General features: G+C 35.5%; 1 protein-coding gene across 4 annotated transcripts in view; it reads left to right on the top strand.

Annotated features, from left to right (window-relative positions):
• Window positions 1-3,123: 3,123 nt before the first annotated feature.
• The window catches only part of LOC149555718 (DNA-directed RNA polymerase I subunit RPA12-like), a 33,689-nt gene continuing 19,904 nt past the window's right edge, over window positions 3,124-16,908 (top strand). For 2 of the 4 annotated variants that reach the window (XM_089829843.1, XM_089829842.1), the window contains exons 1-3: window positions 3,124-3,287; window positions 3,503-3,680; window positions 3,916-3,956. In XM_089829843.1, coding sequence (XP_089685969.1) covers window positions 3,563-3,680; window positions 3,916-3,956 — 159 coding nt within the window. In that variant the 5' untranslated portion in view covers window positions 3,124-3,287; window positions 3,503-3,562. Of the gene's footprint in view, window positions 3,429-3,502; window positions 3,681-3,915; window positions 3,957-16,908 lie in introns of all 4 variants that reach the window. The other 2 variants (XM_089829844.1, XM_089829845.1) reach the window with 2 other exon arrangements.

Genomic DNA, 16,908 nt, shown 5'->3' with positions numbered 1-16,908 from the left:
GAACAATTGTTTTTGTGTTTATAGCTTGGGTGATTTCAAGTTATCAACTCTCCACCAAAGTCCCTACATAGTTACCCATAGAGTGTCTAACCATGACCTATTGTACTTGCATTGTTGCATGATCTTGGTTTTAGTCATCTTTACTATTTGGTGTGAGTGTTAGCCATGGACATTTGCTTTATGTGTATTTGTGGTTGGATCGTTATCTCCATTAGCATAGTGGGAGTGGACCTACGAGTTCCACATGGTTGGGAGGCGTAGCTACCTTCACCACTACTGGGGACCAATGTACAAAGATGGTCTATTATTCTACTGTGACTGTTGTTTGTTGTTTCACTTGGTACTTTGGGTTTCGAAGTATGTTATCTTGCAAGTTATGCTTTTATTGGAATGGTTGGATTCATGTTTAGATGATGTTAGTTTATTTGACACATTCTTGTATTATGATATTTAGCATATGTCCAGATGATGTGTTTTGATTAATTGGAATATCTATTTCTTTACGTATTAGCATGTTAAATTTCCTTGTTTTTATGATGTTATTACACTTTAGTAGTGACACCCTCATAAGACAACTTCGATTATCTAGTCGGCAATTTGGGATGTTACGCGTGGGGGATGGCTAGGACCTTCAAGGTCTTTGGATGCTATTACGATTGGGAGGCACCACACAATAGTTTAGTTGCTTTCGTACATTGCGATGTTGCTTTTAGTACATTTTCCTTATTGTTTTAGATTAGATGGTTAATTGTTGAAGAAATATCGCAAGATACTAGAAAGTATCACACACCCAAGGAAGTTCTATCACACAATATTGGAAAGTATTGTATGTCCATAGAAAGGTTTATCATACGATACTGGTAAAGTATCGCATGACTTTAGGAGAAGTATCGCTCAATCCCTGCAAGTATCGTACGCCCATTGAAGATATGTTGTACAATACTGGAAAGTATCACACAATGTTGCATGAAAGTGTCACCTAGGTCTTTGGAAAAACCTGTTCGGGTGGACAACAAACACTTTTTGATTTGTCCCAAAGTTTTTGAGAGGTGTTTTGACTACCCTCTACGATGTTCTTGAATCCCCTGGAATTAGATTTTGAATTCGGGATGTTTCAGATTCGAAATAATTTTGTCTTTTGTGTAGTTGTCATTTTTGGTCAGTAATGGTGTTTGGATATTGTTTAGTCTTCCATTGCGATCTTTGTGATCCTTGTATGTTGAGTGTCATGTGCATCCATACTTGTCAAATTTTTTTTATCTTGGCTTGTATTGAATCCTTGTTCCAAGGATCTCCACATGGGGCATTACATTTAAATTGGAGTCATGGAATATTTTTTCTCAAGATAACTGCTTTTACTTCTAGGTCATCAGACACTCACCCATTATTCTCTATGATTTCTAATAGAGAAAGTAGCAGTAGAATAGATAAAAAAGGATATATAAAATATGAAATATGGATAAATAGAGATAGAGGTGCGTGTGTGTGTGTGTGTGTGTATTAGAGAGAGAGAGAGAGAGAGAGAGAGAGAGAGAGAGAGAGAGAGAGGCCATGATAAAATATGGTAATAACTATTTAGGAACATCGTCAAAAGTATACAAGACTAATGACTTAACTCTTTTACTTTTTAGGCTTCTCCTATCCCCCCTAGAACTAATAATCTAGCTAAAGCTTATGCTCTTCTGTATGGCTTATTTGCTGCTAGAAAGCTTAACATTAAGCAGCTTCATGTAGAAGGTGATTCCTCTATCATTATTAATTCTTGTATCTTTAGACGGTCTTTTTCTTGGCATATCCATTATCTACTCCAACAAATTTGGCTTCTTTTGGATTCTTTTCCTCAATGTTGCATTTCTCATACTTATAGAGAGGGAAATAAGTTGGTTGATTGGTTAGCTAACTTGTGAGTTGAGGGTCACAATATTATTTTTCCTTCCCCTATGGTTTCTGTGAAATCTCATCCCTTGCTTTTTGAGCTCCTTACTTCTGAATTAGTTTCTTAAATTTCTTTGTTTCATTCAACTTCTTGCTTTTTGGTACATGTTGGCAATTTGTATCATCCTATCTCATTCAATTCACGTCATTGATATCTTAGTCCTATGCAATTTTCAACCTATTGTATTCATTATGGGATTTTGTTGTCAGTTGTTTCATGGCTCTCGCCATGATAATTTCTCTAACCTTGTAGGGTTTCCTACAAAGCTTCATATAGTTTTAAAAGAATTATAATTTATGGCATGGGGAGGCATTTGTGGTGGTAGCTTCCCACGACATCTCCTCTTGTCCTCGGATAAGTATGCCTTGTTGCTTGGGGGGTTAAGGATTGTATTGCTTCATCCTCTATTATGCCTTTGGACATTATGGTTAATAGAAACTTTCTTGATGCTAGGTTTCGTGGGCCAAGTTCTTCAGTCTCCTCGATGCTCTAGGGTTGCTTCATCTTCGTTATATCACACCAGTGTTCATTGTGAATCAACTTCAATATTGCATGATGAGGTTGATAGACTTTGGCTTTGTTTTTCTCGCCATTTGGTGTAGAAGATCCTCAGTTTCATGCGTAATTTTTCATCACTTTGATAGTTAATATTTTCAATTTGACCCTTGTTTGCTCCTAGTTTTTTGTATTAGTGTGGTGTTTTCCCTTAGTTGGGCTGTTGGCAACCAATGTTTGTTTTTGGATATATCTTAGCTATCTACAAGGAACTCTCCTCCTCAAAATGGATCATTCGGGTTTTTTGTATTTCTAGGCCCTTTGCACTAAGTTTGACGATATTTGTAAATGGTTGGAGGGCTTAGTATTTTTGGACCATTTGGATCTTATTACCTCTATCATGACAACATGGATTTATGGTTTATTCTAAAAAAGGGTGATTCGAATTATTGCATATATCCAATCAATTTTTGCATAGGGTTGGGATTGATGTTTATTTCTATCCAAATATAATTAGCCATTGATTTGGTTTTATGGATAAGCATAGATTAAACTGATTATGCAGATCCTTCTATTTTTTGTATTATAGGTAACAATCAAATTTTTTCTTTACTAGTTCTTTTCTTAGAGAACCCTTTTTGACCAGATTTTTAATATAAATATAAAATCTTCGGCCAAAAAAAAAACAGGTTATAATTAATTGAAACCCATACCCATATCTAAAGCGGAATTTGCCCAATAAAGCCTTGTGGTATTCAGATTTAGGGTGGAATTCCCAACCGCGAAAAATAAACGCGAGCGTCAGAAGAACCAGTGACATAAGAGTGATTAAGCTTCTATGGAAGCTTGAAAATCAGTTAGTAGATTGTTTGATATAGCGCAACATTTTGCTTCTTAGTTAGGGTCTCTCTAACAATTACAAATTTTGATTCACAGAATTGTTTCGTGTTCGATAAGTTTGTCTTGAAACAGTCTTTTAGCATTTCAGAGTTGACAAGTGAGAAAATATAAGAACTTTTTGGTTCGTAAAATTAGGGATTGTGCTCATTGATATATCTTTTGGTTTTATAGGATTTCTTTGCTTGGAACACCATCTCGGGAGGAAATACCAGTGTATTAAGGATTAAGTTCATGGCCAGTTTACATGTCCACGACTTTCTATTTTGTGAACTCTGTGGGACCTCACTAAATTTTGACTCCCCTGCATATGCGTCTTGCCCGTTATGTGGTAACAAGCAGGATGTCAATGGTAATTTTTATTCTGCACTGACATTGCCTGAGCTGAGCATAATCGTAGATAATCAGATGGATGGATTCCCTGGCTTCAGTCTATATCATAGTAGGAAGATGGAATTCTGTCCCTATGTTTTCAGAGAAATGCACAATTTTCAACAGTTTTTTTGGTCCTTTGCATTATTTACTTTGGCATTTGAGATATGTTTGTTTCATGAATTCTTACAGAATACCAAACGTTTTGTTTGCAGAGTTTCGAGGAAAAGAGATATGGTGCAGGATTGGAGCTGAGGTATGTTTCAATTGAATATCTTGGTTTTAAATATGGATCTTGTTATTTCCTTTTCTCCTTACATATTCATGTCCTACAAATTCTGAGGTTCTAATTTTCTTTTAGAGAGGTTAATAGAATTGGTCCCAGATTATAAATCCTAGTAGATGGAGAATGGCAACATAATTAAATGGTGTATGCTTTCGGTTTGATAAAAGTAAAGTTCTGAATGTAAGAAAGCTGTAGCTTTACAAATTCGATAAAGGTAGAGTCTAAATGGACAGATTACAAACACGTTGAGAGACTTGCAATCTTGTAGAACTAGACATATATTCATTTAAAACTGAAAACCTAATCAATTCAGAAGACGTAAACATAGACATGGCAGGAAACTAGATTCAGCATAGAATAGACCAAAGAAGGCCCAGGTTTCAACAAATTTTCCTCCTTTTGTTTTGGTGCTGCTTCGGTGGGTTGTTGTCAAGATGCATATGGCTCCACAAGCCAATTCCAATCAAGGTGATGATCACCGTGGCCTTCAGGATAAAACTTATATTGTTCAGCAGAGGCAGTGAAATCATTTAGAGAGAGGGCTTGGATGAGTCATTTGTATGGTTGTATTCAGAGGCTGGAATAGCTGTTGGAGGTTCCTTTTTTCTTCTTTGACAATAATCCACTTAGCTTTACCCAACTTTAATGATAAATTAAGTGACTCATGAAGGTAATAGAATGGCAAAAGTAAACAAGTTTTGGTGTAATTTAGTTGTTGTACCCAGTGATAACCTCACCTAGGTCCGAATTACACATGTTTACTTAAGTTCCCTTAATGATCACTTTATACTTTAGGAGCATCTCCACTTTTGCCCGTTATATCAAGTTAACACTTATCCACCTCAAGTGGATCTTCGACCTTCAGTGAATTTATTACACTATCACTTTTCAACCTTTTGTGGGTGATAGGCTATGCATTGCATAGTATGATGACGCTTGTTAACATGTTGTCCATTCACTTTGTTTAAATATTCAAGGTTCATTATGTACATTGATATGTCCATTAGTAATTGGTCATTCTTGTATTGTGATGCAATCTTCTTGCCATTCTCTTGTGGAAGCTATCCTTGATCTTGGGGTGTTGTAGAATCACCTACAACTCTAACATGGCATCTGAGCACTCTAGGTCTGAAGATTCTTTCTCTTGATGTGATTTTGCCTTGAAACTATTGTTGGGTGCAGGTTGAGGCTAACTTGGCAACAAAGTTGTGTTTAGAAGGTCATTCCAGTAAATTTTGAGGACAAATATGCCTATGTCCAGGTAAAATTGATTCAACAAAGCTGTGTTTAGAAGGTCATTCCAGTAAATTTTGAGGACAAATATGCTTATGTCCAGGTAAAATTGTTTCTGTAGCAAATTGTTTTAGCAGAGGGCCATCTAGCCTCTTCTGAAGAGCAGATCATATAAATTCTTTTTTTTTTATCATTATTTTTCTGCAATATATTGTCAGATTTGGGCAAAATGTTTTATTGTTTGATGAAGCAGTTGTTTTAGTAGAGGCATAGTCTTGTATGTTGTTGGTAGGTCTCTAGATTCTGTATGCAGAGGTCTGTCGGATTGCACTTTGGATTGGTGCCTTAATATTTAGCTGATCAGAGCAAATCTTTTGTCACATGGCTGCTGCATGCTTTCACATATTGTTGCTGTACAATGATTCTTTCATCTGATCCAAGGGTTGGCCTTTTTTTTGTTTGGCTCAAGTGGCTGGAGATTGATAGGAGGTTTATTCATCATACAATTAGATGAGATCCTATTGCATTGGCAGATCCATTTTTTTGTTAGAGTGGTTCAAAGATTTGTTTAGCATTTCTCTTTCATTGGAACCATTTTTCCTATAAGAAGAACTCTGTAGTTAAGCGTGCTCAAGCTGGAGTATTATTGGGATGGGGTGACCTCCTGGGAAGTCTCAGTGTTTCACCTCTGTGAGCATCACCTAGATGCAATGAGTGCTAAGTGTTCCATTCATTCCCATGAGATGGGTTCATGTGAACCACAACTCATGAAATATGGGTCAATGAGTTTGACTCAAAAAACTACACAGTTGAATCCTAATGGCAATATCACAATTTGTCTTGCTGTGAAAAATATCTCCTACTTATCAATTGATGAGCTTAAGAGACTTTCTAATGAATGATTCATAAGTCACATTTTCTTACTTAAGGTTTTGCAAATGGGGTTGCAAGTATAGTGGGTTTAACCATGGAGGAAACTCTGTAGTTGAGCACGCTCAAGCTGGAGTAGTACTCGGATGGGTGACCTCTCAGGAAGTCTAGTGCTTCACCTCTGTGAGCATCGCATAGATGCAATGAGTACTAAGTGTTCCATTCATTCCCATGAGATATGGGTTCATGTGAACCATTACTCATGAATTATGGGTTAATGAGTTAGACTCAAAAGACTACATAGATGAATCCTAATAGTATTATCACAACTTGACTTGTTGTGGAAAATATACCCTACTTATCAATTGATGAGCATAAGGGCTTTCTAATGAATGGTTCATAAGGCACAACACTTGTTGAAGGTTTTACAAATGGGGTTTCAAGTAGAGTGGGTTTAACCATGGAGGAAAATTCATAGTCAACCCTGTTTGAGCTGGAGTAGTACTGGGCTGGGTGACCTCTCTGGAAGTTCTAGTGCTTCACCTTTGTGAGCATCATCTAGATGCAATGAGTGCATCATACAATTTCTATGAGAGATGGGTTCATGTAAACCACGCTCATGAAATATGTGTCAATGAGTTTGACTTAAAAACTACATAGTTGAATCCTGATAGCAATATCGCAATTTGACTTGCTGTGGAAAATATCTCCAACTTATTTTGGTGTTTCTTGTTGTGATTGCTTGCAAGCATTTGCGTTATTCCCATGCTCATTGAATGGATCTAATGCTTGGATGCCATTTTTTGAGCCCGTGTTTTGCCTAATCGGTCGGCATATTGCATTATTGAATGCCATGGTTTTTCGATAGGTTCCTCCAAAAAAATGGCTGGTTCATGAGATCTCAGATCCGCAACCTTCTAATTTGGAGGATTTTGACTGTGGGTGTGTGGTGCAATTCATTGTGATGCCCAACAGAGATTGTATGGTACCATGTTTAATTGGGCCACTAATATGCATATCAGCCAGCTTCTATTGCTGACAGATCAGACAATTGAATTTACACAACATTGTGCTTGTTCAATATTTTGCCAGCGATCATTCTTTTTAATCAATGGTTGGCATTCTACTCAACTGTCATTGTCATTTTTTAGTAATCAGATTTCCATTCGGCTGCAAATCTTCATCATTGGACTGCAGTTTGTATTGGTCTACCCGAGGCCCATGTGGATTAGTTCTGGCGTAGTGTTTGTTGATCAGTAATCAGCTTGTTTGATCTGAGTTGCATGCATTGTGATTGGCCCATTGCTGCAGGCGTTTTACTGATCTATTGTTTTTTAAATCATTTGTCCAATGCATTTGACAGGCTTAACTCCTTTATTCATCAAGTCTTGCTTGGCCAGGAATTATAGCTCCTAACCAGGGGTGCCCATTTTTTCAATTGGAATCTTCCAGATAATTCATTACTAGTGCATTTATTTCTGACTAGAGTATTGACAAGGTAGTTTTCACTTTCATCCTTGCGAATGACACATTTGTCTTTGATCAGAGTATTTTGTGGTGATTGTATCCGCCTGGAGGCCATATACTGTTGATAGGATCAGTTTTATACCTTGATCTATGGTTTACTTGAATCGGCCTTTTCCATTGTCTTAGAGTAACCTGCATTATCAACATTTCCTTCATTGCCTATGGGGCCTATGTTATAAGATAGATCCCTTTGCGTGAACTCTGCATTGGTCAGTTTTCTGGGCTTTGAAACTAGGGAATAGTGCTGCGCAGGGCCCATGGATAGTCCATTTTCTCTTTATATGCATCAGCACCCTCAGTGTTGGTGACTTGTGCCACATTGGCTTTGTTGGCTATAGCTTGGTATCGATGGTCTTTTCAGTTAAGTTTGTGCAGTGGGTCCTGCACCTTTAGTGCCAACTGGCATCATTGTTTTCTCTTCTGCACACTATGTGGTCACTTTGGTGATCAAGAGCCAATTTGCAGTTTTAAAAATTTGCTTCAAAGTGCCTCGAACAGGCATTTTTTCCAAACTGATGTAACTTTTGCAAATGGAGGCATAATTTTACAAACGGGATATCAATGGGAAGTTGGCTGTATCAACTTCACTGCGATGCAGTTATTTTTCAGTTATGTTGCTGTTTGGTGCTGATTTTTGTGGGTTGAAGTCAAATCGTAGTTTTGCTCTACTGAGCTCATGAATTTTGCCTCCTAACTTTTTTGGCGATTCAAGCATCAAGAGTGTACTTAGGAACACTACATTTCTATTCATCCACATTTTTGCAGATTTGTTTTCAAAATTTCAATATCACATAGTTGCTGATTTGGTACTTTTGGGTGCATTGTTGTAAATTTGCACAAGAAGTAATAATTTCTCTTGTACAAAGGTGTTAATTGCATGTCTTTTGGGTTGTATAATCAGTTGTTCTGCTGCACTCTTTCATTATATTATGTATTTGTCAATTTCTAACTCCATATAACTATAATGAGTGGAAATCACAAATGGAGATTTTGTTGTTGACAAGGAAGTTGCATAGATAAACTTTTGGCCAAGATCCAAAATCTGCAGGTGCTACAGAAATGACGAAATGGTTTGATCAAAGAGATGAAGCTCTTGACACTCTCATTATGTTTATTTCTCTTGTTTGAGATATCATGTTCTATCATTTGAACATCATAATGACATTTGGACTGCCTTAATTAGTCTCTTTGGTAAGCCAGATATGATGAGGAAATTTAAGTTGGAGAATGAACTAATGAGTCTAAATCGTAGTGATTTTGACAAGATTCAGGACTTATTCTCTAAGCTGAATTCTCTTAGATTGGAGTTATCTAATTGTGGGGCCACAATTTGAGGATGAACAACTACTTCTCTCTATCCTCAAAACTAGGCCCTGATAATTTAGTGTTTCTTTATACATTTTATGCTATTATGGATGTTCCTTGGTAGTGCACACAAAATCCAAGCATAGTTTTGAGTCCAAGACCTTTTCAAGGGGAATCATCCAAAAATAAGAAGGTGAAATGTGCTCGTAAAAGATTAGGACATGATGAACATAGGTATAACAACAAGTAGATTATTGAACTCCCGCAACTTTAGAAGAACAACATTAAGCTACCCTCATCATTATCTCCTCCATCACAATCAGCAACTTCTTCATCTACACAGTCAAGAATAGATCAAGTACTCATGACTTCCATGCATCCTGGAAATGGGACATGGCTTCTTAATTCATCATATGACATCTTTTATGTATATATTGTCTTCTTTTGAGCCTTGTAATTTTCCTCACATGTTGATGGGTAATAACGCATGCATGAAGGTTTGTGGGAAAGGTTCTATTGACAGAGGATAGGGGACATTGAATGATATTCTTTGTGTACCATCCTTGACCTGTAATCTCCTTTAATTTTATTAAATTACTGATGGGGCAGAAGGCAAAATAGTTGGATTCTCTACTAATTATGTCTACACCAGGGACAAAAAGACAAGAGATGTCATAGCTATAGGAGTTGCAGATCATTCATCTCAATTGTATTCCTTTTCTCATTTTCCTCATGATTATTGTGATGTTCTCGATGTTTGGACCCTTCCATCAAGGGTGAATCATGTTTGTGAGGAGAATTTTGGACACTTGAACCATTGTGTTCTTGAGACAAGTGTTGAGCTTCCCACTCTTACACCTCTTGCTTCTTTGGACTTGAGTTCTACTCAATAGGATGATTATAGTGTTTTAGATCTTGTAGTGTGAGATGAGTACTTGGATGGCATTTCATACTTGTATGTCCAGTCTCCTATTGTAGATTTGGGAGACATGCTTAAGGGGGTGTCTCTCCTCTCTGATTGTGGTTTCATTGTAGTTAGAGATTCTCTTCACCTTCTTTAGAGATTTGCATTCCTAAGTCTTCTTCACTTGATTTGTCCCATTGCTTGGTGTAGTTTAATCATGTGTATATGATGGATTCCTTGAGCTTGGAGATTGCTAATTAGTTTTTAGAGATGTATATTTGGAGACTTCCTCCTTTCATTCAGAGACAGTGGCTTCTTCATTATTTAGCGGATTTGGTTCTTCCTAAGGAAGATGTGTTGCTTGTATACATTGAATCATATTTTGTTTCCAAGCATATTTCATCAGCATTGGAGCTTCTTCATTATGGTGGGGATATTATGTCCCACTTTTTCCCTCCTATGGTGGCATACTTGATTGTGTACATGATGTATGTATTTCTTGTGTGCTCTTGAGATCTTTATTCATCATGTTTTGTTTGTTTGTTTTTCTGTTTTGGAGAGGATTTGACCCACGCAGTTTTCTCCCTTTCTCCACTTGTGAGAGATTGCATTTGTATTTTGTACATGATACCTAATATGGCTAAGTAGTTGGGACCCATATTGCATAATAAGTGTACTCCCTATGTTGCTCTTAATGTGGGGTAGGTGTTGGTGTAATTAAGGTGTTCCACCTTGTGATAACCCTACCTAGGTCGTAGTTACACATATTACTTAAGTTTACATAGTGACTATTTTACACTTTAGGAGCATCTCCACTTTCGGTGGTTATATCAAGTTATCACTTATCCACCTCAAGTGGATCTCCACCTTTAGTGGCTTTATCATACTATCACTTTTCCACCTTATATGGGTGGTGGGTTGTGCATTGCATAGTGTGATAACACTTTTCAGCATCTTGTGCATTTTACTGTGTCTATATATGCAAGGTTCATTATGTACATTGATATGCCCATTGGTAATTGATCATTCTTGCATTTGATGCAATCTTCTTGCCATTCTCTTGTGGAAGTTATTGTGCTCTTTCTTTGATCCTAGGGGTGTTGTAGAGACACCTAAAACTCTAACAAATAGTTCTACAAGTGAATGCCACTTTGCTGATGGAGGTGCTGAAATCAGAAATGAGGCATAGTTTATAGCTTTTTTATCCTCTATTACATCCCAAATTTTGCCAAATTTAAAAATGTTCTTATAGCAGTTGAGATTTCATGTGGAGTTAGTTGATTGGCAAAATTAGTTAAACACTATGATCATGTGAAATGGAAATATGGTTATTCTTTATAATTTCATATGAAGATGACATGTTAGTTAATTGTTATGATATTATTATGATTATTTGTTATTTTGAAACATTGGTTACTCATGTAACATCCACTTTTTCCAAGTCTTAACTAACAACATTTCATATCAAATAAATACACTTAATACTTCATATTCATAGGAAGATAGTTATAACAATTATGTTCATGTGAATGAGATTGATGGTTACAATCAGTTAAATAGAAATTTCATAACTAACAATTGAAGGCACCATTAATGAATTTAACAAGGAATTTAAAATCTACATGCCATAGAATTCAAAACCAAAATTTGTTTAGGGATGCTTCTGCAAAACCCAGGTTAGACTCCATATATATCGCTAAGGAACAAATAGCTATACCACGTTATCAAAATGTCAAATACCATCAAACACCACTATATCATTTAGGGCATCAAATACCACTGTATCATTTAGGGCATCAAATACCATTGCATCATTCCTTTTCTTTCTATTGCTAACTATGGCAATAACATACAATTGGAAGGTACGCTTATATTCATTATTCAAATAAATGAAAGATATTAAAAACAATCCATCAGATAAACCTATCTCTTGCATATAGATATATTTCGTGTTGAGTTGAAAGTTCAATCGATCTACCCGGTTACCAACTACATTGACGAGAAAAGTTTCTTTCATTAAGGAATAACTGAATCAATGATATAAATCAATCCATTGTATCTTCTACTCGTATAAACATCATAAAAGTAAAATACTTTTATCGACAAATGTTTGAATGCATAACTTATCTTTGTCTGGTGCATGTCCTGACATCTCCTGGAGAGGGGAAATATTGTCAGGCGCTTAACGTCCCAACCGCGGACCCTTAAAATACCCCCACATAATCTCATTCGAGAAGGGCCCTCCCTGCTCGGAATAGACACGGGACACCTTATCCAGCCATTGAGCATCCTAGTACTTAATTCCATCACTCGACTTGACAACAGGGTATATGAATTGGACAAGATGAGCTTACTTGGACGTTCTTAGAGTTTAATTAGAGATTTTATCATGCTTGATAGTTCTGATTTCTGTTCTTCCTTTTGTAGGAATCTCCTCCGCCTCTTCACCCTCCTTCATTGGTCCTTTCGACTAGGGTGAATCCTTGGTGATCGATCATGCTGCTAAGCATGGAATTCCTCCATTAGCAGTATATTGCTGAGTCTTAGGTAAAAACATGAGATAAAACAACTCTGGCATCAAGCCGTTCTTGTGATTTAGAAATCATGAAATAAGATGTTTCATAGACATACGTAGAACTATTCATTATGAGAGTCATGCTTGTGCATTCTGACTCATTTCTAAAGTCAAACAATTGGCAATTAATCATGAAGAAAGAACAAGAAAGGTTGGCAAACATGAGCTGAGTACTTATACTTCACTTGTAATATTGAAACATAAAATGATTGAGGAGCAATGACAGGTTTAGATTTATCAAGATAATTATTGGCATCGATTTCTGAATAAGAAGAATGAAAATAAGCAATATCAACATAACCTTATCAATGATCAATGAGACTCAGGAAGTCTTGACTGAGCAGCTGAAGCCGTTTAGAGTAGAGACAATGCTAGAAATCTAATAGTTAAAATCTCATGAGGTAAATGAAACTCAATCTTTTAATGTAAAGAGAGCTGAGAGGAAAGAAAAGCTGAATGTCGTCCTCGGCAATGTGAGGAAAGAAAAGATGAATGTTGTCCTTGATAACGTGAGAAGTTTTTAATATAATGCTGCGGTCGAAAGGTGGCAGTTTTAAATATAAGATCCTCGATTTTCTTGAATTCATTGATTTAAAAAGAAATGAAGCGCCTATAATTTTCAATGCTTATCTTAATTGATGGTCATATTCACCAATATTTGGTAAACATTTAAGTTACACTACAGATTAAGTATGAAGATTTGACACGTGTCCCTATTTTGAAGACTTTTCATGAAACTTTTTATCCTTTCTCACTTTGTCACGAAATAGATTTAATTGGGGACACATGTCTTTACTTTGGGAACTTTATTTAAAACTTGGTATCCTTTTAAAAGTTTGACAAGAAATAGGATTTAGGCCATTGTTCTAGGATCATCCAATGGTTAAAAATAATAGAGGTGCTTCCCTCAAACCACCATTCAATAAATTGGAGGGAAACTGTAATGATAAAAGTGGGCTAAATTTAACCTTAAAGTTTGATAATTAATAAGGCTCGATATAATAATAATAATAAAATCATTGTTTGTTTATTTTTTCCCACGATTTTAATCAATAATGAAAGATTCGCCAAGATTTTATAGAATTTTCATATGATGGAAAAATAATCGCCAATAAAATTAAAAAATTTCCACTTAAAAATAAAAATTCGCCAATAGAAATTAATTTTTTCCCCCTGAACTAATGTTTGAATCGCCAAGATTTTTAACTTTTTTCTAAAGGGGGGTTTCTTAAAGTTATCCCTGTGGTGGTATATATATATATATATATATATATATATATATATATATATATAGGTGTTGATAAAAGAAAAATGGAGATGACATCACCAAACAACAAAGATAATAGTTTTGAACATGAAATTTGATAATGATAGTTATATATTTTTATATGTTTGACCAAGTAGCTCATGGTATTTTCCAACCCACACTCTTGCTTCCCTAGTCGTTTACCCTTAGCCATGGTGATTCAAGATTCATACCTATTTGCCTAGTGATGGTGGTGCCCCTGTGCTTAATTCTTTTTTGACAATGATGTGCTCCCTACAAGGAGATTCTCCAAAATTAAATCATATTACCATAACAAGTTATTAATCATAAGCAATCATAATGGTTAACTGCCTTTTCAATTCCCATGAATTCATGATAAATAATCAACTTTCCAAAGTAGCATTAAAATATCATCATAATGGTTGACTAACATGCCAACTTCATAAGAGATTATAACAATTAACTGTCTTACCATTTCACATGATTGTAACTAATTCTACTTGTCAATAGACTTTGTGCGAAACCTCAACAGCTAAATGGACATTTTTAAATTGAGTCAAAAATTGGGATGTGACATACCCTTCCCCTTGTGTTTCATCGTCCTCGATGAATTTGAAATTTTAATGAACATTATAAAGGAGCATTTAAAATTGGGCCAAAAATTGGGACGTAGCATACCCTTGCTCTTTGTGTTTCATCATCCTCGATGAACTCTGCAGTTTTAAACACTAAGAGGCTATTCCGAATACATGATATATGTATAGCATCGTGAAATCATTTCATTTCAAAATCGGATCAAAATCTAAACCATGATCAAAATCAAGGTCTATTATTCCTTTATCTCGATGCTTCAAGAACAATACTTGCATGATATGATAAAATCAAAAGTGAAACACTCACCTGAGTTTCCTATGACCGCTTTAGCATCACTTTGAATTGATAATGTTTTAGGATATTCTATTTCATATTCCTATCATACTCATGTAGACACTCACAATATCTTTAGTTCAATTCTCATACTGATATCTCATATTTTTCAGTGTTCAACAATTGAGAGTAAGATGAATATTCAAAATTGTAATTCCTCAACTAACATGTTCTAGATCATAACTCAATCACAGAATTTAAATCACTAATACATACCATCTGGCATATGGTATTCATTAATGAGTAGATCATCCTTGTAAGCTCATAGATCACTTGAAATGATTAGTAGATCCACGTTTCCATTTATGTTACCTCGGACTTCATGCTCATCTTATTAGAATAACATTTCATTAGAATAATCATCTCATGATACAGATATACTTCATCTCTAAAACAGTATAAAACAACTCAGTATGTCTTGTTATTTCATTACTATATAAAATCAATATCGCATGTGTATTATACATGTATAACAGTGAGTCAAAAGGTAAAAACATGATATACTATGAAAGATCATCATACATCCAGTCAAGATCATAGAGGTTATGTTTAACATGGTACCAAACTATATACATATCTCAATCTCCGACCATGTGGACTACATGCCCACACACTAACCGGTCAATAAATATGTATTATTAAAGAAAAGATCACTAAGAATTAAATTAAAAAAACCAAGAACTAATATGTTACCTTATAAATTGAATGATCTTAGAGCTTCCTGTGATATTTGTCATGTCTTAATATAACACTGCCATAGTATCTATATATGCTTGTATATGTATATACACATATACGCATGTATGCATAATTCCAAATGAGAAGTACATATACACCCACTTAATATATGATGTATACCTTGATATGTTGTTGAAATATCATGCATACGTATATACTTGTACGTACATACCCAAACATAGGTAGGTACAATATGATACTTTTACATTGAGACATTAGTAAGAGTCATTATTACTCCTTGGCAATAGTTTCATTATTTTATCTCAAGTGTCCATATTTCTATGTTATTCCATTGGGCCTTTTAATGTTTAGTGGCCATTTTAATGATATTGTTACATATGTGTTGATGGCTTTTGTTTGTAACTCCTTGCCACCTTCACACTTCTTGCTCGTAACTAGGCATGCAACCGAGAAGGAAAATATCTATTTGTATGATGGTTCATATTGAGCAACACACATCATTGGTAGAGTTATTACCATCTCATACGACTTGCATTGCTTTTTTTTTCACATTGCTTCACATATTCTCTGCGAATCCTTCACGTTTTTCTTGCAATTGCATACTAGCTGCTATTACGATATTGTCGTGGATAGTTCTTCTGCCTTAAATATTAGCCAGTCGTCATTGTGGTTAATCATACCACAACGAATTCTCTTATTCATATATGCTATACGGTGTCAAACTTCTTGCATAAGGCATCAGATATTATTTGCAATACTTTTTGCACTACGATTAGCAACCTTGGTCACGTGTCACCAACATTGCTTAAAGGCCAACTAAGCATTTCAAGAGGCGACATTACAGTCAAGTGATGAAAATAATTTTTGCTTAATTATGCTCTTTAAATTTAATATAATGAGGCTCGTAATTTTTAGCTTGGTACTAGAAGGCAATATTACTTTGATAGAGCCTTGATCTGAAATGATCTAATGTTTTTCATTTGTATAAGAATTGTAAATATGCTCCAGATCAAGCAAAATTGTGGCACTCTGCATATATACAATTTCTTTTCAGAATTATATTTAACTGAAGTAATATCTAAAAGTGCAAGCTTATACAATGGTATCTGCTATATACTCTCTGAGATAAAAGACAACACCCTGATGAAGTCAAGAATAAATTGCAAGAATTATTCTTTTGTAATGCCATAGGCCCAAGTTGGGTAGAATGCAATGGCTGTGATTATATAATGTTTATATAATAACCCCAAAAATTCATCAAGGAAGACCAACATGCTCGAGAAAAGGGTGTGAATTGATAACCATTGAATTGCAGGGTATCCCTGCATGATAAGAGAAAGAACAATTAGTAACAAATAAACAAGTAATAAAAGATGTTCTAAAATTGAGTCTTCTTATGATAGTCCATTGTATAGGTCTTGTTGTCAAGTTGAGTGGTGGGTGATTAGGTATGTAGTGCACAGACAAATCCTTAGCCAAGGTAGGTTAGTGGTATCCTTGCTGCTGTAATCACTAGAGGTCAAGGTTGCTAGCAGTTGGCAGATAGGTGCATGGAAGGTAGCCAAAACCTAGCTGGTTGTCTAGCCGACACTCTTTAACACCAAGATGCTCAGTG

The sequence above is a fragment of the Cupressus sempervirens genome, chromosome 5, assembly GCF_028749045.1.
Source record: "Cupressus sempervirens isolate cs-2001-9-10 chromosome 5, ASM2874904v1, whole genome shotgun sequence".
Taxonomy (NCBI): Eukaryota; Viridiplantae; Streptophyta; class Pinopsida; order Cupressales; family Cupressaceae; genus Cupressus; species Cupressus sempervirens.
Note: the sequence above shows the minus strand (reverse complement) of the source record. Positions and strands in the feature narration are given on the sequence as shown.